At 40.6% G+C, this 21,744-nt stretch overlaps 1 protein-coding gene across 1 annotated transcript in view; it reads right to left on the bottom strand.

Annotated features, from left to right (window-relative positions):
• Positions 1 to 7,512: 7,512 nt before the first annotated feature.
• The window catches only part of ARHGAP31 (Rho GTPase activating protein 31), a 91,416-nt gene continuing 77,184 nt past the window's right edge, over positions 7,513 to 21,744 (bottom strand). The window contains exons 7-10 of the mRNA XM_056560225.1: positions 15,859 to 15,915; positions 14,397 to 15,056; positions 13,434 to 13,627; positions 7,513 to 12,392 (exon numbers count right to left, since the gene is read on the bottom strand). Of these exons, the coding sequence (XP_056416200.1) occupies positions 10,218 to 12,392; positions 13,434 to 13,627; positions 14,397 to 15,056; positions 15,859 to 15,915 (3,086 nt within the window). The 3' untranslated portion in view covers positions 7,513 to 10,217. The remainder of the gene's footprint in view (positions 12,393 to 13,433; positions 13,628 to 14,396; positions 15,057 to 15,858; positions 15,916 to 21,744) is intronic.

Below are 21,744 nucleotides of genomic sequence, written 5' to 3'. Positions count from 1 at the left end.
TGCAAAGTTTGGGGTGTATTTTGAGGAGTAAAAGGGACATTTAGCATCATTTGTTCCCATTATTAAGGGCTGACATTTCATATGTAGGTCTTTCTGTTTATTATCATTATGTTCACTATAGCAGCCATAAAAGTACAGTGCAGTTTAAGGCTAAAAACAATGAGCCTCAAACTATTTATTTTTTTTTTTTTAAAGTTTATATGCATTTCGTGTTTTTTTTTTTGTTTTTTTTTTGTGTTGAGGGTGTTTTCGGTAGTATTTTTGGGCATTGTATGCAAATCAGGTATTTACTTGTAATTTTCAAGTGGTTTTCAGAGATAAATTGTCCCAAAACAAGTCCCGTGCACTCACTTCACGGCCGTAGTATTAAAGGGCACTGTCAGATATTTACGAATGGATTTATTGGGTAGGAATAAATGGATGTATAAAGCCGTGTGTGAACATAGCCTTATTTTGGACACAATACAACCTTTTTAAAAGTTTTTAGCACGTGAAAGAATCAAAATAATTGCAGGCGAAGACCTATTTTGCATAAATAACGAAAAGAAAAAAAAAAACGCAATGGCAAAAATAAATTGTATGAAATTTAGCCGAAAATGTTTCCAAAATGCAAATAATTACTTGAAATTTTGAATCTCAAGATACTGTGTGAACAGAGCCTAAAAGCAACCGGTCTGTACAGACTGCTGTATGGGTACCATGATTGGTTTATTATTATTATTATTATTATGGGCAAAAAAATAAAAAATGATTATCATTATTATGTACGCCATTTAATGGTGTTCTCTAATACCGCCATATACCGCTAAATAATGCTTGGGTTTAGCTTGCTCCTGGTGTTCCCAAGTCCACCCCAAGGATCAGCACTATTTAAAAAAAAAAAAAAAAAATAAATATTAATAGTAATAAAAAAATTTAAATAATAAATAATATTAAAAAAATAATAATAAATAAACTAATTCATTAATAAATAGATTAGATATAGATAGATAAACAAATGGCTGTCCGGGCATGCTGGGAGTTGTAGTTTTGCAAAAAAAAAAAATAATAATAATAATAAAAAAAAAAAAATACATATCAAATAAAATAAAAAATAAATAAACGAATTAATTGATAAATAAATATAAAAAAATGAATTAATTGATAAATAAATAATTTTAAAATAAAAAAAAAAAAAAACAACTAATTAATTGATAAATAAATAACTTGCTTTACCCTACTATGAGCCCTATAACTTTTTAATTTTTATATCTGCCAAAAGGGGGCGCACTGATAAATTTGGACTTGGGGTACTGTTTAGTGCAGTGGTCCCCAAACTGTGGCCCTCCAGATGTTGCAAAACTACAACTCCCAGCATGCCTGGACAGCCAACGGCTGTCCAGGCATGCTGGGAATTGTAGTTTTGCAACATCTGGAGGGCCACAGTTTGGGGACCACTGGTTTAGTGCATTATTACATTATATTTCATAGTTATTGAGGGAATCTGACTGGAGAATCAATATCTTACAATACGTTCCACATGGGTTACCCTAACACTGTATAATATTACTGTACTTTAAGGAAATTATGGTGCAAACGTGACTCCCCCCCCCCCCCCCCCCCCCCAAGGGGCATTTAAGGTATTCAGAGTATGAACCTAAAACCTGTAAAACGTGTTGGTCTGGGGACTGCGGTTTTTTTATGGAAAATGTAAAAGTATCACATATAACTGGCTTAGATACTCAAATGGACCCTCAATCTCTGTTGGGCATTTAAAGGGGTACTCCCGTGGAAGAATTTTTTTTTTTTTTTTTAAATCAACTGGTGCCAGAAAGTTAAACAGATTTGTAAATCACTTCTATTAAAAAATCTTAATCCTTCCAGTACTTTTTAGGGGCTGTATACTAAAGAGAAATCAAAAAAAGAAATGCATTTCCTGTGATGTCACGACCACAGTGCTCTCTGCTGACCTCTGCTGTCCATTTTAGGAACTGTGTAGAGCCGAGGAAAATCCCCATAGCAAACATATGCTGCTCTGGACAGTCCCTAAAATGGACAGCAGAGGTCAGCAGAGAGCACTGTGGTCATGACATCAGAGGAAATGCATTTCTTTTTTGGATTTCTCTTTAGTATACAGCCCCTAAAAAGTACTGGAATGATTAAGATTTTTTAATAGAAGTCATTTACAAATCTGTTTAACTTTCTGGCACCAGTTGATTAAAAAAAAAAAGTTTTCCTCGGGAGTACCCCTTTAATTTCTAAGTTTATGTTTTTCCCCAACTCATTGCAGCTAGGGGGTGCTATTGTATTGGACTCAATGGAAAATACTGCACATGAAAATGGAGAAGAACAACACGACATGTGATGGATTGTTAAGTATAATTGTAATTTTAAATAGTTAAAAAAAAAAAAAACTTTAACCCCTTCCTGACATCTGACCTTCCTGATTAGTCTTAGATGAGTAGAGCTCTCTGCTGAACAGGTTTACAGAGCGAGGAGGTGACATCTCTGTATACTGTCACACACAGGGTTTGGCAGTACTAAAAGGTAAAATGGCAGGGACCGTGCCAATAATCTGCTAATTTCCCAGGCAGGAAGGGGTTAAGGAAAATGCACCCACAATAACTAATAGTGCGCACACAATACCAACTAATTCACACTGTTATTTAGTTTCCTTACCTGCATGCACAGTGCTACAGTATATACTGAACTGCTGCCATCTAGTGGTAATACGTTGGTTTAGCAACATAATAAAAGATATTTACAACTCTACATTTGGCTTACATAGCCCCTACATATTCTGCAGCGCTGTACAGAGGTTGTCATTATTAACATGAGTCCATTTGCTTAAAGGGGTACTCCGGTGAAAAAAAAAAATTAAAATCAACTGGTCTCAGAAAGTTAAACAGATTTGTAAGTTACTTCTATTATATAAAATCTCAATCCTTCCGGTATTTATCAGCTGCTGTATACTACAGAGGAAGTTCTTTTCTTTTTGAATTTCCTTTCCAGTCTGACCACAGTGCTCTCTGCTGACACCTCTGTCCGTGTCAGGAACTGTCCAGAGCAGGAGAAAAAAATAAAGAAATATATAGATAGATATATCTAAGTGGTGGAATGAAATTTTTTTAATCCTGCCTCATTCGTTAGATGTTTGCTCTTTGATAAAACTGGATATGTAACCTTAAAGGGGTACTCCGGTGAAAACCTTTTTTCTTTTAAATCTGGTGGCAGAAAGTTAAACATATTTGTAAATTACTTCTATTAATAAATCTTAATCCTTCCAGTACTTATTAGCAGATGTTTGCTAAGGGCAGCATGGTGGATTAGTGGTTAGCACTGCTGCCTTGCAGTGCTGGGGACTTGGGTTCAAATTTCACCAAGGACAACAATAAATAAAGTGTTATTATTATTATAATAACGTCAGCAGAGAGCACTGTGGTCGTGATGTCATCAGAGAGCATTCCAAAAAGAAAATAATTTCCTCTGTAGTATTCAGCAGCTAATAAGTACTGGAAGGAGTAAGATTTTTTAATAGAAGTAATATACAAATATGTTTAACTTTCTGCCATTAAAATTTTTTAATCCTTCCTGTACTTATTAGCTGCTGAATACTACAGAGGAAATTATTTTCTTTTTGGAATGCTCTCTGATGACATCAGGACCACAGTGCTCTCTGCTGACGTTATTATAATAATAATGATAACACATTATTTATTGTTGTCCTTGGTGGTATTTGAACCCAAGTCCCCAGTACTGCAAGGCAGCAGTGCTAACCAATAAGCCACCATGCTGCCCTTAGCATACATCTGCTAATAAGTACTGGAAGGATTAAGATTTTTTTAATAGAAGTAATTTACAAATATGTTTAACTTTCTGCCACCAGTTGATTTAAAATAAAAAAGGTTTTCACCCGAGTACCCCTTTAATTCTGCAGGTGGGTATAATTACAGCGATATCCTATTTTCATTGTTTTCGTTATGGTATCTTACTACAAACACAGACAAATAAACAAATTCAATAAAAGAAAACGAGCAAATGAATTGTAAAAATGAAATAACTAAATAAATAAGTGAATTATATAAACAAATTGAAAAAAACTAATTATACAAATAAAATGAATTATATAAATAAACAAAATTAATCATATGAATAAATAAAATTAAATAAAAGTTATATAAATAAAATGTAATTACTAAATTAATTATAAAAAAAATAATTGATAAATAAACTAAAAATAAATAAACTAAAATAAATAACTTAATTTTGTAATGTCTACAGAGCTGCATGGGGCTTGTTTTTTTTTTATTTTTTTTTATTTTTTGGAGGGGGGGGTTTATTGTAGTTTTTATTGATACATTTTGTTAGTTAAACATTAAACTTTTTAGTCACTTTTTATTCTTTTGTTTTATATAATTTTTTTTGGGGGGGGAGGCGGTGAAGTGGTTTCCCCTCTGGAGCATCCTTAAATTGAACCCAACAATAATACATTTAATACCTGCGGTCATACGTATTCGGATTATCATTTGCAGCAGTGTGTGATACATTGTATTCCCAATCAGGCTAGGCCTCCACTTTATTTTTTGCTAAAACACCAATAAAAACGCCCATTCTGCCGCATGGCATTGGCATGGCCAGTTGTTAACTACAGGTCAATAGGGAACTGCAAAATGCCATATCCACTTGGCGTTTTTCAGTTTTCCGTTTTTTTATCCATTTGGTGTTTTTCTGCTATTTTGGGCTCTTTGGCAGTTTTTCAAAAATTACCTCTTATTGAGACTTTGGTGTTTTTTTGGGGAAATCTTGGCGTTTTCCTCCCATAGAAGTCTATGGGAGTGGTAAAGCGCCAAGAGAAATGCTATGTGGGTTTTAACTTTGGCCTTTTCGCAGGTGGTTTTTATTCCTTTTTTGGACTTTAGCAATCCAAAAAAGGGATGGAGACACCTTTTTTTTTTTCTCGTAGGGTACATTAAAAAAATAAAAAAAATAAAAAGACACAGTAGGGATGGAAAAAATTGTATTTAATGACATTTTTCTTTTTTATAACAAAATGTCAATACATTTTTAAAGGGGTTATCCAGGAAAAAACTTTCTGTCTAAGTGCTCTCTGAAGACACCTGTCTCGGGAACCGCCCAGTTTAGAAGCAAATCCCCATAGCAAACCTCTTCTAAACTGGGCGGTTCCCGAGACACGTGTCATCAGAGAGCACTTAGACAGAAAAGAACAACCTTAACTTCAGAAGCTCATAAGTACTGAAAGGATTAAGATTTTTTTTATAGAAATAATTTACAAATCTGTTTAACTTTCTGGAGACAGTTGATATATATATATATATATATATATATAAAAAAGTTTTTTCCTGGATAACCCCTTTAAACAGGGATCAATTTATGTGGGCGGGCAGGGAACTAAAAATGTAGCCGACAATAATAAAAATGTAGAAAGGGGCCATTTAAATGTAAAAATAACATATTTTTTAAATTAATTTTGTTAAACTTTTTATTAGTAATGTATTTTAATAATGTGTTTAATAAAGTGTGTGTGTGTGTGTTTTTTTTAACTTATTTCACTTTTTTTCTTTAATTTAATTTTTTTTTTAGGTAGCTACTCCCAGCATGCAACAGACTGTTCCATGATGGGAGCAGTAGTGCCTGTACTAATAGACAGATCACCCCGGGTGTCACTTCTGACACCTGTTGTGATCCTCCTATATCTCATCCCTGCACTATACTCCAGCCGGCCAGTGATGTTAATGGTAATTCACATCACTGATTCATATTTCCCTCTGAGAGCGGTGATTGGCTGCCACCATCCGGCCAATCACCACTCTGGGCAGAAAATATCAATCAGTGATGTGAATTCTATACTTATCACTGGCCGGCTGGAGTATAGTGCAGGGATGAGAGCGCAGGAGAAAGCCGCTTCGCATCTCTGCATTAAGGAGGATCGCATCAGGTGTCAGGAGTGACACCCGGGGTGATCGGTCTATTAGTACAGGTACTACTACTCCCATCATAGAACAGCCTGTTCCATGCTGGGAGTAGTAGTAGTACCACCCAAAAAAAATGAAAACTAAAAGAAAAAAGTTACAAAAGTTAAAAACACACAGACTGTATTAAACACATTATTAAAATACATTACTAATAAAAAGTTTAGCAAAATTAATTATACAAAAATTATTATTTTTACATTTAAATGGCCCCTTTCTACATTTTTATTATTGTTGGCTACATTTTTAGTTCCCTGCCCGCCCACATAAATTGGACCCTGTTTGAAAATGAATAAAAATTTTGTTATAAAAAAAAATATAAATTCCGATAAATACCTTATTACTGTATTTTTCGTCCTATAGGACGCACCCAATTTTTAGGGGCAAAATCTAAAAAAATAAAGATTTTGAACCCAATAGTGGTCTTCAACCTGCGGACCTCCAGATGTTGCAAAACTACAACTTCCAGCATGCCCGGACAGCCGTTGGCTGTCCGGGCATGCTGGGAGTTGTAGTTTTGCAACATCTGGAGGTCCGCAGATTGAAGACCACTGCATAGGAGGTAATACTCACGTGTCCCCGCCGCTCCGAACAAGTCACCGCTGTCCTGGATGTCGCTCCATCGCTGTGGCCGTGTCCCCGTCGCTCCGGAACGTCTCTGCTGCCGGCCGGGTATCCTCGCTCTCCGTCGCCGCCATCACGTCGTTACGCACGCCGATGCACGTACGCGACAACGTGATGACGAGGAAGGAGAGCGCCGGCCATACAGGGGATCCCTGAACAGAGAAGACACCGAGGAGGCAGGTAAGGTCCCTCCCGGTGTCCTGTAAGCACTAACCCGGCTATTCAGTCGGGCTGTTCGGGACCGGTGCAGTGAAATCGCTGAACAGCCGGGTTAGTGTCACTTTCCCTTCAGACGCGGTGGTCAGCTTTGATCGCCGCGTCTGAAGGGTTAATACAGGGCATCACCGCGATCGGTGATGTCCTGTATTAGCCGCGGGTCCCGGCCGTTGATGGCCGCAGGGACCGCCGCGATAGGGGTGTATTCGCCGTATAAGACGCACCGACTTTTTCTCCCCAGTTTTGGGGAAGAAAAAGTGCGTCTTATACGGCGAAAAATACGGTACTTCATCACTACTGCATCCTTTTTTTTTAATTTATTTATTTTTTTGGTACCCAACTAATTTTGAAAAAAATGGGGCCAAAAATGAAAGGCAAAAATGCAAGAAAAAAAAAATGCCAAAACGCAGGGAAAATCAGTGGCAGTTTTTTTCTGGTGCTTTTTGTTAAAAAAAAAAATAAATAAATAAAAATAAATGCCAGAAAAAAAATTTTTGTGGAAACCTAGCCTCATAGTTGGGGATTTTGCAATTTTTTTCCTCAACCTGTGGCAAAACTACAACTCCTATCATGCTAATGCTGACGGGAAATATAGTTTTGCCACAGCTGGAGAGCAAATAAATATTTACAAAATGTACAGAAGAAATGGAGAACGATAAACACTATTTTTTTTTTTTTATATAAAAACATTTTTATTTTCCAGACCAAACTGCAACAAAAACTGGACTGAAATAACAGGATAGAAAATTGCAAACCACAAGTGAATTTATTTTTGCCATCAGGGGGCGCTGCTCACCTTAAAAACACAGACAATGGCTGTGGGTGGGGTGAGCGGCGCAGACATCAGTGTTTGCCTCTATATATCCTGCTGCAAGGATTCTAATACTTTATCCACAGATTCCAGTTTTAGGTCAATGTAAAGATGTAAAGAACGAGAAAAAAAAATACAAATTAAATTAGCACCACGGTCTGCGAGTCGTCTGGTCCAGTTGTGGCGTCTTCCTCCTCCTCCCGGCTCCACCTCCTCTCATATATATATTTACTTATATTCTTGTTATTTATATTATTATTATTATACAATTCAGGGATGCGGCGTAGATACAATCACAAATACAGAGACAGCTTACCTGTGTACATACAGTATAATACAACCCCCCCCCAGAGCTGACAATCGCTTTACACTTCGGAAATATCTAGTAAATTGTAACATAAGAAGTTATCAGAAAATATTGCTCCACCTACTGGTATATAATGGGAAAGCGACAATAAAAAATAAGAAAAGAATCCCAGCAAAGATGACGAAGATTTATTGAATTATCCTGCTTGTTATTGTGCAGCTTTTGCTTTATATTTGTTGCTTTATGATGTATTTATAGCAGATCTCAAAAAGTCTTCTAATTTTTTTTTAATCATTTTTTTTTGTCCACAAGAGTCAGTATTATAGTAGTTATATTCTTGTATATAGGAGCAGTATTATAGTAGTTATATTCTTGTACATAGGAGCAGTATTATAGTAGTTATATTCTTGTACATAAGGGGGCAGTATTGTAATTGCTATTTTCTTATACCCAGGGGGCAGTATTATAGTAATTATATTCTTGTTTATAGGGGCAGTATTATAGTAGTTATATTCTTGTACATAGGAGCGGTATTATAGTAGTTATAATCTTGTACATAAGGGGGCAGTATTGTAATTGCTATTTTCTTATACCCAGGGGGCAGTATTATAGTAATTATATTCTTGTTCATAGGGGCAGTATTATAGTAGTTATATTCTTGTATATAGGAGACAGTATTATAGTAGTTATATTCATTTACAGATAGGGCAGTATTATAGTAGTTATATTCATGTCCAGATAGGGCAGTATTATAGATGCTGAATTTTCTCGATAGGGGGGCAATATTATAGTAGTTGATTTTTTTCTCTGAAGGGAGAAGTATTGTAGTTATATTCTTGTATATAGGAGCAGTATTATAGTAGTTATATTCTTGTACATAAGGTGGCAGCATTGTAATTGCTATATTCTTATACACAGGGGGCGGTATTATAGTTGTATTCTCATTCATAGGGGGCAGTATTATAGTAGTTATATTCTTGTATATATGAGCAGTATTATAGTAGTTATATTCTTGTATATAGGGGGCAGTATTATAGTAGTTATATTCTTGTATATATGAGCAGTATTATAGTAGTTATATTCTTGTATATATGAACAGAATTATAGTAGTTATATTCTTGTATATATGAGCAGTATTATAGTAGTTATATTCTTGTACATAGGAGCAGTATTATAGTAGTTATATTCTTGTATATAGGAGCAGTATTATAGTAGTTATATTCATGTCCACATAGGGCAGTATTATAGAAGATGAATTTTCTCGATAGGGGGGCAATATTATAGTAGTTGATTTTTTCTCTGAAGGGGGGAGTATTGTAGTTATATTCTTGTACATAGGGAGAGGTATTATAGAAGTTATATTTTTTTCTCCATGGGGGAGTATAATTGTAATTATATTCTGAGAACAAAGTCTTATAGTTAATTTAACTTCAACTGCTACAAAATTGCTAATGCTATAACAACTTCTTATGCACAATAACTTGATATTTATATTTTTGGCCATAGGGGGCAGTATTATAGTAGTTAGCATTGATGTTACAATTTTATTCTGGCTATATAAAAAAAAAGCAACGTATATAAAGAAAAAGCTGCACAAACAGACTGTTTTTGTGGTCTATTATTACTGGGTCCCTTGGGAAGTAATGCACAAAATGTATCCCAAAGAGGACAACCCTCTATAGACTCCGTCACTCATACTACTATGTGTCGTATTAACAAGGGTCGGAATAGCTGCTGTAACAAAAAGATTCTCCTACAAAAAGCCAATGGCTTTTGACAGTTCCTCCCTATATTCATATACAACCTCCTTACAAAGGAAGTCATAATCAATCAAATTTTTTATATATTTAAATATGTCAAAAAATAACATTTCCGCCTTTTTATTGTTTTGTTTTGATTTTGTTAAAAAAAAAATCACCTTGGCTGTGATCGATGAGTAGAAGCCCCTTCATTCCCTTGCTTTGGTTAAGAAGAATTTACATATTGGACGGCTTCTTTTTAATATTATTCCAAAGTGCTTTCGAGAACAACGAGAAATTTTAGAAACTTTTTGAAACTTCTTCAAAATTCTAATAGCCCACCCGGGTGAACTGCACTGCAGCTATAGATTATTGTTAATATGTAGAGAAAGGCAAGTGTAAAGAAAAAATATATATATGTGGAAAGCAAAAATTTGGGCCAACTTTTTCCTTTTTTTTTTTAATACAAATGAATAATTTGTTTTCCCAATTTGCATAGATCATTTAAACAAGTCCTTCCTGGGTTAAACCTAAAACCTTCATTGAAGATGTCACTCGATTTGCCTCCCACTCCTACTGTCCAAGATGACAGATCTCCGTTGGGGTTGGTAGAAACAACTTGTGGATGTCTCAAGTCTTTGACCGTTTTTGGGGATGGTCATTTTATTCCTGAGTATGACCCCATCGGGCGTTCTCTGGTTTTCAGCTGCAGACTCTTGGGTTGTCTGGGTTGGGCTTTTAATAGGACTCAGAAGAATTTTTGAATCAATGGAAGGGTGATCCATTATGGGGAAAGGTGGGCTGAACAGGATGAGACTTTGAGGTCTTCCAGATCTTGCCCGAAATGAAGACCTGGAAAGTCCTGAAGATCGTTCCATTTTGGATGACAATGGTGTGTCTCCTGCAGCTTCCCCGTCTGAAGTCCGCTTCCTGCGGAGTACTGCGGATACTGGGGCCTCTTGAGGAATGCTATGGTTGCTCTCTGTAGAAGAGTTCAAGCCGGAATGATGGGAAGTATCTACAGTGATCGGGTCATTGTTTTCTTTTTCTTCGACAGGTTTGACATCAGTTTTTGGGGTCTTCGGAATGTCATTCTGTCCAGTCATCGTTGGTATAGGTTGCTTTGGCATCGGGTCAGGTTCAATCGCTACATCTTTATTCTCTAGATCCAGAGCTTCTGACTCTGCATTGACTGTCTGCAAGGGCTGCGGAATCTGGGTGTACTGAACCTTTGGTGGTATGACTGGCACTGCCTTGGCTTGACACATTTTAATCATAAATGATGCCCGAACGGCAGAGACACTAACAGGAGCAGAATTGCGCCGACTCATTGGATGATGATTTGTCGATATGTAGTCCAGGTCTGTACTTTGACCAGATGAGGTTGGCTTCTCGCTCAGGCTTTTGGACCGGTCATACAGGGCTATGGTTGTCATGGCACTTGACTGGTGAACTTGTGGGCTCTTTGGCACCGTAGAATCAGGAGGGGTCGAATTTTCAAAAGTAAAAATAGCAGCCCCTGATGTGGATGTGGCCTCTAAGTTCAGAGATGATGGTCTGGTTTTTGGTTTCTCTGAGACATCTTGGTCATTACCAATTCTGTTCTCAGTTGTCTCAGCCTGAATACAATCGGGCGGCCTTTGTACATCCTCTGCATTTGGCAAGTTATCCAATGAATTTAAGGGCATTGTAATGTTTTGGTGCCCACTGTCCCTTTCCCAGGATTGATTTTCCTCAGTTGCCATATGGGGACTTTCCTCAATATTGTTCAGGCAGCAATCACTGTTATTTCCAATCACTGGCACCTCTGGAACGTTGGATATCCCTTGACAACGTCTTGTTTCTCTTTGCATGTTTTGGTTAAATAGTTGATCAGTCCTCGATCTTATATATGAACCCCCATCTGCTTTTATCTCAGCAACTTTCATGGTCCACTGACTCGCCCTTGTGTCCTTACTATCCAGAGACAAACTACGGGTGAACTCTGGCCTTTTGTACAGTTCTCCTGTGGTTCCTCTTCTCTTTGGTGGTATGGTCGGTGCTTCCTTCTCGAGAAAGTTCTTTAATTTCGGAGAATGTAGTGGACTTGTTACCCAGTGGTGGTCTTCTCCAAATTCTTCAAACTCAGAGTTGTGTCCACTCTCCACCTCAAGATCATCCTCACAGTTGTCTAAAGACTCGCTTAAATTTCTCTCATCGACCTTTTCTTCTACTAAATCCACACTCACCTGTGACTCTTTGTCACATTCTGTTCTTGTTCCTTCTTCTTTTATATCTGACATATCTTTGTCCATCTTATCAAGAACCAGTTCTTCAGAGCTTCCGTCCTCAGTAGCAGTCACTAACTTTGATGGTTGGTCATTGATAACTGGTTGTCCCTGCTTTTTGCCTTCTTGGGCCTCTTGAGGTAGAAAGCTGCTACTTTCCAGTTCATCCATGGTGTAAGGATTAGGGTTATCCTTCTGAGTTTTTGTTTCCGTTTTTATGTCTTTATCATCTACAGGTTCCGAAATAATGTCCACAGTAAGACCAGAGTCACCAAAGCCACTGGTAACACCATCTAATTCTACAGGAAGTTCATTTGGAGTAAGAGGCATTGGAGATATCTTTGGATCCATGACACTTTCTGAATGGTTAGTGAGGTCTTCTTCAGACTCTACAATCTTTAACTCTTCTTGGATATTTGACCAAAGTGGGTCCAGGAGAGTGATGGATGCATCATCATCCTTGAAAAAAAAAAAAAAAAAAAACACATTAATGGAAGATAGTAACTTGGTGACACAATAATAAAAACTTCTTCTCAATGTGTCATTTGCTTATCGAAAACTAAGCCTGGGTTCACACGGTGCAGCCTCAAGGTGGCTGAAACAATGATGATTGCATGTAAATCAAATATGATAAAAGATGTCTGAAAGGTGTCCCACCCTCTTGTACCCACATCTTTGTCTCCCAATTCCAGTCAGTCATGATGATGTAGCCATTGGGGGGAAAAAAAGAGTGTAAACATGGCCATGTATTCGCATGGGTCTCTCCATTTACTTCTATGGCAGTTATGGAGTTTTACTTAGCCCCCATAGAAATGAATGAAAACTCGATTCTTTCTGCACCTAGCTTTGGGTGGATATGTTATAAACATTTGAGGTTGGAATATTATAAAATTACTATTTAATAAGATTATTGGGGTTCTCCCACCTGGATAAACCTATCCGAATTATCTGGAAAGCAATTTCAAAAAGCCCTGGTAGACTTGGTGCAGTCAGATAGTATATGGCTACCTTTGTACTTAAAGAGGTACTTTGCCCCTAGACATCTTATCCCCTATCCAAAGGATAGGGGATAAGATGTCTAGTCACAACCGCCATGCCCCCTCCCAAAGACTTGCATTGATGGGGCGTTGGCGTGACGTCAAGGGCGGGGCGTGGACGTGACGTCACGAACATCTGCCCCACAACGCCAGTCATCTGGCACGGAGCGAAGTTCACTCTGTACACCGGATGTCTGGGGTGCAGCAGCCAAGATGTCTGGGGTCCTCAGCGGCGGGACCCCTTGATCAGACATCTTATCCCCTATCCTTTGGATAGGGGATAAGATGTCTAGGGGCAGAGTACCCCTTTAAATGGCTGAACCAAACATGAATGTTCATTGGGTATCGAAAGAGATACCTATTGGCTGAATAAGTGTTTGACTGACAGCTATCTTATGTGTATGGTCCTGAATCATGTCTAGGGTTTATCAATGGGATCTAAGTCATTAGTGCAGATCCATACCTGATCATTCGAGAACAGATCATCAAGGTTGGCTACTTCCGTCTTCTCTTCAGCAGGTGATTTCACCGCCTCTGGCTTCTTTGGCTCCAAGTCTTTGACATGCGGTTTCCTCTCCGCTGCAGTGCTGGGTAATATGTCCGGTAACTGAGACATCTCCAGTAATATTTCCTTTAGGGTCAAGGTTCGATCATCTTCTAAAAAAGACAAAATACAAAAAAAATTCAAAAACAATAAAAAAATTAATAAAAACATTACAGTTCTTCCTTAAAGAAGTTTTCCAGTACAGGAAAACTTATCCTCTATCCTAAGGATAGGGGATAAGTTTCAGTCCCAGCGATCGGACCTCCTTCGATCTCCCGTATGGGGCCCTGGCAGTCCGCGGGAGGGGGGGAACCAGCGGCTGACATGCCTCCTCAATACAACTCTGTGGAAGAGCCGGAGTGCTGCCTTTGCCAATCTCCGGCTCTGCCATAGCGCTGTATTGAAGGGGCGTGTCGGCAGCCGGTTTGTGCGGTGGTTGGCACACGCTATCTGGCCGGAGAGCTGGGGCCCTGTACAGGAGATCGGACCCCAGAGATCTGAAATTTATCCCCTATCCTTAGGATAAGGGATAAGTTTTCCTGTACTGGAGAACTCCTTTAAGGGTACGTTCACACGTACGCAGATTTGATGCGCAGAATTTTCTGCTGCAGATTTCAATGTAAACTAAATGACTGAGCACCGCTTCTAATTGGCAGTTACAAACCCTGCACATCAAATCTGCGCAGGATCCTGTATGTGTGATCGTACCCTATAAGTAACTATTATTGAACGTGTAGGTGGTTATTAATACTTTGATCGTCTCCAAGGAGACAAACTGAAAAGAAGAAAAAAAAAAGCCTCTCGACAGAGACAATAATAGAAATGATGAACCCGACAGATACAAGAAACTATGGAGAAACAGGATTCACTATCCAGCGTTACCTTCAAACAAATCTGGGCTGAGATCTTTTAGACATGGCCTCCTTGGCTCATGTATCTTCAATGGTTCGGTCACATCTGGAGATCGAGGTCCTGTTTTATGGACACTTTTGGTAATTGAGTCTGCACCGGGGGATTTGGGTCCCACACTGGGTTCCAGCAGCGGCAGCTCTTCTAGGCTGGAGAGAAGATGGCGTTCCTTGGATCCGGCTCTACAAGGAGTACTATTGGCACTGATGACCGCGGAGACACGTAGGGGAACCGAGACAGCAAAAGGTTCTGAGATGTTGAGGGCTTTACGCTGGTGTCTGGGTGAGGCCTCCAAAGGAAACAGACTGCCAGGGAAACCGGATTTGGGTCCATCACTAGAAGTATAAAACATCTTCCTTCCTTTTGGAGAGTTCTGTTCATTCTCTAGGTCATCGCCGATACGGAACACTTTCATCTGTTCCGGCGGGGGTTTCACCTGAGGAGTCTTCAGTGTCGCTTTGTCTTGGTTGGAGCCTCCGGTGGCACCAATGGCTTCTTCACTGCCCCATTCACTGTCCTGCTTACTAATGTCGTACGTGCTACCTGTTCCTGTGGCTCGAGACATGAGGACGGGAATAAAGAAGCCACCGGCTCCCACCGGCCTCTTGAAACGGCCCGATTTATCGTCTTCACCTGAAGGAAAATAGAAAAGAGGAACTTTTTACTTCAATTGTTTTTATCATAAATTTTAATTATAATAACACATATTTACACTCTACATTCTGGAGAGAGAGATATGAGATAGTAGATAGATATAAGATAGATAGATATGAGATAGTAGATAGATAGATAGATAGATAGATAGATAGATATGAGATAGATAGATATGAGATAGATATGAGATAGATAGATAGATATGAGATAAATAGATATATATGAGATAAATAGATAGATAGATAGATAGGAGATAGATATATATGAGATAGATAGATAGATATGAGATAGATAGATATTAGATAAATAGATAGATAGAAATGAGATAGATATGATATAGATAGATATATAGATAGATAGATATGAGATATGAGATAGATAGATATATAGATAGATATGAGATAGATAGTATCTGCCTTTTGAATTGTAGGTATAAAAGTTCAGGTTTACTTCCTGTGTCAACGCTGCAGATTTCCATCACCCTCCTTCATGTCTATATTATCTATCTATCTATCTCTTATCTATCTATCTATCTATCTCATATCTATCTATCTCATATCTATCTATCTCATATCTATCTATCTCATATCTATCTATCTCATATCTATCTATCTATCTCATATCTATCTATCTCATATCTATCTATCTATCTATCTCTCATATCTATCTATCTATCTTATCTCTCTATCTATCTCATATCTATCTATCTCCTATCTATCTATCTATCTATCTATCTATCTATCTATCTTCTCTCTCTATCTATCTGTATACATTGACTGACCTGTAGGGAGGGAGCACAGGGAGTCCATACTCTTGGCCGGCCGGATGGTGGCCTTCTCTGTGGAGAGAGACGATCATTATTAGAGAAGTCAGATAAGATTTACATATTTGTACTTTTAATGGCCTCATGTCACATATTGGAAAACATTTCAACTTTATAAAACTTAAATGCGCACTGTCACCAACTTTATTTTTGGATATGTTGTAGTACTTATGTACTACAACATATCTCTAATATACTTTTATTTTATTTTTTTTTCATTAAAAAGGTTTAATTTACATTTAAAAACCGGATACTGAAAAAGGACTGATTTTGGAGTGGCAATCAGTCCTTTTTCAGTTAGGCTGCACTCGCTCCCTGCCTGTCAATCAGACAGGCGGGAGCGAGCGCATTGGCGGCTCCCCGGCCACTGGCTGGGAGACCACTCCTCCCACACATCGCCGCCTCGTTGCCGCCACTGTCCCTGCACGCCCGCTGCCGGACTCTGTAGTAACTGCAAGTGTAATGAGGGAACGGGGTATGCGGGGCGGGGTAGGATGGAACGGGCTAGTGCCGTAGCGGGGGGGGGGGGGTTGGGGGGGAACGGGCTAGCAAAAAAAAAAAAATTGGATGGTGGGAGCTACCCTTTAAGTTATAAAAGTTTAAATTTGCGTTGCGCCGATATTTTATGCCCCGCCTAACTTTTTTTTTTGACCATCTATAGACATATGTGAGATCTTGTTTATTGTGCAGATTGAGCTAAACTTTTTATTGGTATTGTTTCTGATAAATGTGATTTTATGAAAGACAGGAGGCCTCGCAAATTAAGCAGCAAAACAAAAACGTATATAACAGTGTAGAAGAAAAAACTTTACAATGAATATGCACAACCAAGTGTGCTATGATATGAACAGTATCCAATGAGAGTGAGGCCTAGGTGATATAAGACACTGCGTACCTAACCACATCCTCTTTCTTTGCTGCTACCTGCAGGATAAGTACATTTATATATATTGATATTCTTATATTCGTATATATTCTATTCTCGTCTTTTCTGACCATTTATTTTCATAAAATCCTTATTTACTTTATTTTCTCTGCATATTTAATTTCATTTTCCTAATAATATTGATCTATTTTCATTTTTCTGTTTTGTTCTCTCCATTACATCTATATCTTTAGTTTTCCCCTCCATACATCTGTTTTCCTCCTCACCCCCTTCGTTGGTGTATGTTCGCCGCTTTCTTTCATTCTTACCATGTTTTCTCCTTCCACCATGTAACCATTATCCTGTGACGCGCTTTTACTTCAACTCTCGCGAGTTTTCAGTTCAGCTGGCGATCAACTGAATTGTTCCCGCCCTTCCCTCTCCTCAGATGTGGCATTACTAGTCTTCAGTCTCTTCACGTAACCTCTGTGTATCTCTTCCTATCTCCTGTCACTAACTGGCTTAAAGGGGTACTCCGCTGCTCAGCGTTTGGAACAAACAGTTCCGAACGCTGGAGCCAGCGTCGGGAGCTCGTGACGTCATAGCCCGCCCCCTTTATGACATCACGCCCTGCCCCCTCAATGCAAGTCTATGGGAGGGGGCGTGACTGTTGCCACGCCCCATTCCATAGACTTGCATTGAGGGGGCGGGGCATGACGTAATGAAGGGGCGGGCTATGACATCACAAGCTTCCGACGCTGGCTCCAGCATTCGGAACAGTTTGTTCCAAACGCTGAGCAGCGGAGTACCCCTTTAACTGCGACTTAGGCTGTTTATTTCTAAAGGCAATTCATTTCTAATACTCTGCTGCCCCCTACTGTCCTTTTTAGGACGGTGCAGCTATAAATATATATAATTTTTTCCTCATCATTATATATTATCCATTCCTAACTATCTATAGCAGCTTACTATCTAGTAATTAATTACCGTATATACTCGAGTATAAGCCGAGTTTTTCAGCACGATTTTTCGTGCTGAAAACACCCCCCTTGGCTTATACTCGAGTGAACTCCCCCACCCGCAGTGGTCTTCAACCTGCGGACTTCCAGAGGTTTCAAAACTACATCTCCCAGCAAGCCCGGGCAGCCATCGGCTGTCCGGGCTTGCTGGGAGTTGTAGTTTTGAAACCTCCGGAGGTCCGCAGGTTGAAGACCACTGCGGCCTTCAACATCATCCAGCCCCCTCTCACCCCCTTTTGTTCTGTACAGTACTCCGCTCCGCTCGGCGCTGGTCCGGTCCTGCAGGGCTGTCCGGAGAGGAGGTGGTCCGGTGGCATAGTGGTTCCGGGCTGCTATCTTCACCGGGGAGGCCTCTTCTAAGCGCTTCGGGCCCGGCCTCAGAATAGTCACGTTGCCGTGACAACGACGCATAGGTGCGTTCATTGCCAACGTACTTATGCGTCATTGTCAAGGCAACGCCTCTATTCCGGGCCGGAAGCGCGGAGAAGAGGCGCCCCCGGTGAAGATAGCAGCCCGGACCACCTCCTCACCGGACCACCTCCTCTCCGGACAGCCCTGCAGGACCGGACCAGCGCCGAGCGGAGGTGAGTACTCAGAACAAAAGGGGGTGAGAGGGGGCTGGATGATGTTGAAGGCCGCAGTGGTCTTCAACCTGCGGGCCTCCGGAGGTTTCAAAACTACAACTCCCAGCAAGCCCGGACAGCCGATGGCTGCCCGGGCTTGCTGGGAGTTGTAGTTTTGAAACCTCTGGAGGTCCGCATGTTGAAGGCCGCAGTGGTCTTCAACCTGCGGACCTCCGGAGGTTTCAAAACTACAACTCCCAGCAAGCCCGGACAGCCGATGGCTGCCTGGGCTTGCTGGGAGTTGTAGTTTTGAAACCTCTGGAGGTCCGCAAGTTGAAGACCACTGAGGGCGAATGATGAGAAGAGGATGATGAAGGGGGGGGGGGGGTGTGGGGATGATGAAGGGGGGTGGGGATGATGAAGGGGGGATGTGTGGGATGATGACAAGGGGATGATGAAGGGGGGATGTGTGGGATGATAAGGGGATGTGTGGGATGATGACAAGGGGATGATGAAGGGGGGATGTGTGGGATGATAAGGGGATGTGTGGGATGATGACAAGGGGATGATGAAGGGGGGATGTGTGGGATGATGACAAGGGGATGATGAGGATGTTAATGACGGGTCTGGATGATGACAGGGGGGATGAGGTATTTCCCACCCTAGGCTTATACTCGAGTCAATAACTTTTCCTGGGATTTTGGGTTGAAATTAGGGGTCTCGGCTTATACTCGGGTCGGCTTATACTCGAGTATATACGGTATATATTAATGAATTGGTTATTACCTAACTAATTCATAAAATTTACAATATATTATACTTCATAATTTTACAAAATACAAATATGTCTTCTGAACAAACTTCTACTAAAGACTATGAATATGTCTCTACTGAGCAGATACAAGATATTGTTGACAATCTGTGTCAATGTCAGCACAAAAAAGCAGATTAAAGGGGTATTCCAGGATTTTTTTTTATTTGACTATGCTACAGGGGCTGTAAAGTTAGTGTAGTTCATAATATAGTGTCTGTACCTGTGTGTGACGGTTTTCTCACAATTCTTCTGTGATTTTCACTCCAATATTTATTTTTAATGCCTACAAAATGACTGTTGTCTCGGATTTTTCCCAGGTTGCAATGTGGCCGAGACCTGACCTCACTAGTCAGTCTGCTTCAATGGGTGGAGCGATCGCTTGGTGGGAGAGAGATCAATCTGCAACTAATGCAATAGCTGGAGGCACACTGATTGAAAACCACAGGTCTTTTGAATGGATGCAGCTCATTTATGTTTCAATGGGTGGGGTGGCTGGTGTGTGGGAGGGAGGAAATGGAATTATGGGATTTGTAGGCAAAAGAAGAAAACTCAAACAGGAAATACCGGTTCACAAAAACCTAGCCACAGTGTTATGGTAATCTCATAACATAGCTATTTATCTCCATGACAATAGCAGATATTTCCTAAGCATGTCCATTACTGCCTGCCAGGTACGTGCTAAAATCACCTTATGGTGGAGAACCCCTTTAATTCTGCAATGGTTACTAAGCATGAGTCTGTGGCGAAGTCGGTTGCTATGGCAATCTCTCAGTCTTTCGCTCATATAGCAGCTCAGGGCACTAAACATACAAAAAATATTCCTGTAAAGAGGCATTCTGATTATGACGGCCATGACCATCAGAAACACAGAAAATCTATTCCTACTGAGGTGTGCCAGGAAATTGAAGCAGGCGTGCGTCCTTCTTGCAGCCATACTGCAGATGCTCTTTCATTGCATGTTTCACCCTCCACCCGTGAGGAAGTAAATAAAGTAAGGGTTAATAAAGCCTCTGATCGGTCAAAACCAAATTCTTTTCAGGAATGCTCTGGGGACACTTCTGCAGATTCATTTGACCCCTCCTGATTCGGAGGGCAGAGATACAAATTTTGATGAAATTGATACTGGGAATGCCACTATTATATTTGATAGCACAGGCACCCCCTTTTTCGATCCCTTCCACATCAGGCATCCTAGGTCGGGAGAGTGGATCCCAAACCCTCAGGTGGAACAATATTTATCCCACTGGATTTAAAAAGGGCTTGATAAAAAGTCCCATAACAAACTGAGAGCAAAGTGCCCTAGGCCTACTCTAATGATGCAGCAACTCCTGAACTTGACCCCATTTTGATCAAGCATCTGAAAAAATCGGGGAAAATACTAAGAAGGGTGTTGACCGTGCCTTCAGGACATGTCAGGATAAGATCCTCAACCTCCTGGGACCACTTACAGAAATGTAGGAGCTATGTGAAGAGGCCTCGGAGTCAGGCACTCCTATTGATGTTAATACGCTAAAAGGTTGGCCTCAAAGAGCTATATGCCTCTTAGGCAATGCTAGTGAATCCATCTCCATTGAATGGAGACGGTTTATTTTAATTAAGTTGGATCCCCGGCAAGCCTATTTAGCCACTTCGGAGTCCTCCACACTTACTGAGGTTCTCCTGTTTGGGGACAATTTCATAAAAGAAATCTCCAAATATGTTGGCCTATTTTCGTCTTTAGATAAGGGTGCAGGCCTCATTAAAAAAGGTCTTTTCAAATAATTTTTTTGGGAAGGCTGGGAAAAAACGGGGCTGTTTTCCCAGCCGAGCTCCACAGTTCAGATCAAAGTATCAAGGGCCCCCTCCACAATCCTACAGTGTTCCTGTCCCTCAAACCCAGCCTTTCTTCCCCTACCAAGGACAGCCCTGGAGGGCAAGGGGTCAAAGAGGTGCCAACCGGTCAAGACCTTCCTCAGGTAAGCCTTCATCATCCTTCTTTCCAATTTCCAGTGGGCGGAAGGATCATTCATTTTTTCCACAATTGGGAAATGATATCCTCTGACCAGTGGATTCTCAACACTATACTGGGTTATTGTTACGCCGAGCGCTCCGGGTCCCCGCTCCTCCCCGGAGCGCTCGCTTCACTCTCCCCGCGGCAGCGCTCCGGTCACGTCCTCTGACCCGGGGCGCTGCGATTCCGCTGCCAGCCGGGATGCGATTCGCGATGCGGGTAGCGCCCGCTCGCGATGCGCACCCCGGCTCCCCTACCTGACTCGCTCTCCGTCTGTTCTGTCCCGGCGCGCGCGGCCCCGCTCCCTAGGGCGCGCGCGCGCCGGGTCTCTGCGATTTAAAGGGCCACTGCGCCGCTGATTGGCGCAGTGGTTCCAATTAGTGTGTTCACCTGTGCACTTCCCTATATCACCTCACTTCCCCTGCACTCCCTTGCCGGATCTTGTTGCCTTAGTGCCAGTGAAAGCGTTCCTTGTGTGTTCCTTGCCTGTGTTTCCAGACCTTCTGCCGTTGCCCCTGACTACGATCCTTGCTGCCTGCCCCGACCTTCTGCTACGTCCGACCTTGCTTTTGCCTACTCCCTTGTACCGCGCC

Source organism: Hyla sarda, chromosome 2 (genome assembly GCF_029499605.1).
Source record: "Hyla sarda isolate aHylSar1 chromosome 2, aHylSar1.hap1, whole genome shotgun sequence".
NCBI classification, from domain to species: domain Eukaryota; kingdom Metazoa; phylum Chordata; class Amphibia; order Anura; family Hylidae; genus Hyla; species Hyla sarda.
The sequence above is the reverse complement of the archived record's forward strand: the minus strand, read 5'-3'. Positions and strand labels throughout refer to the sequence as shown.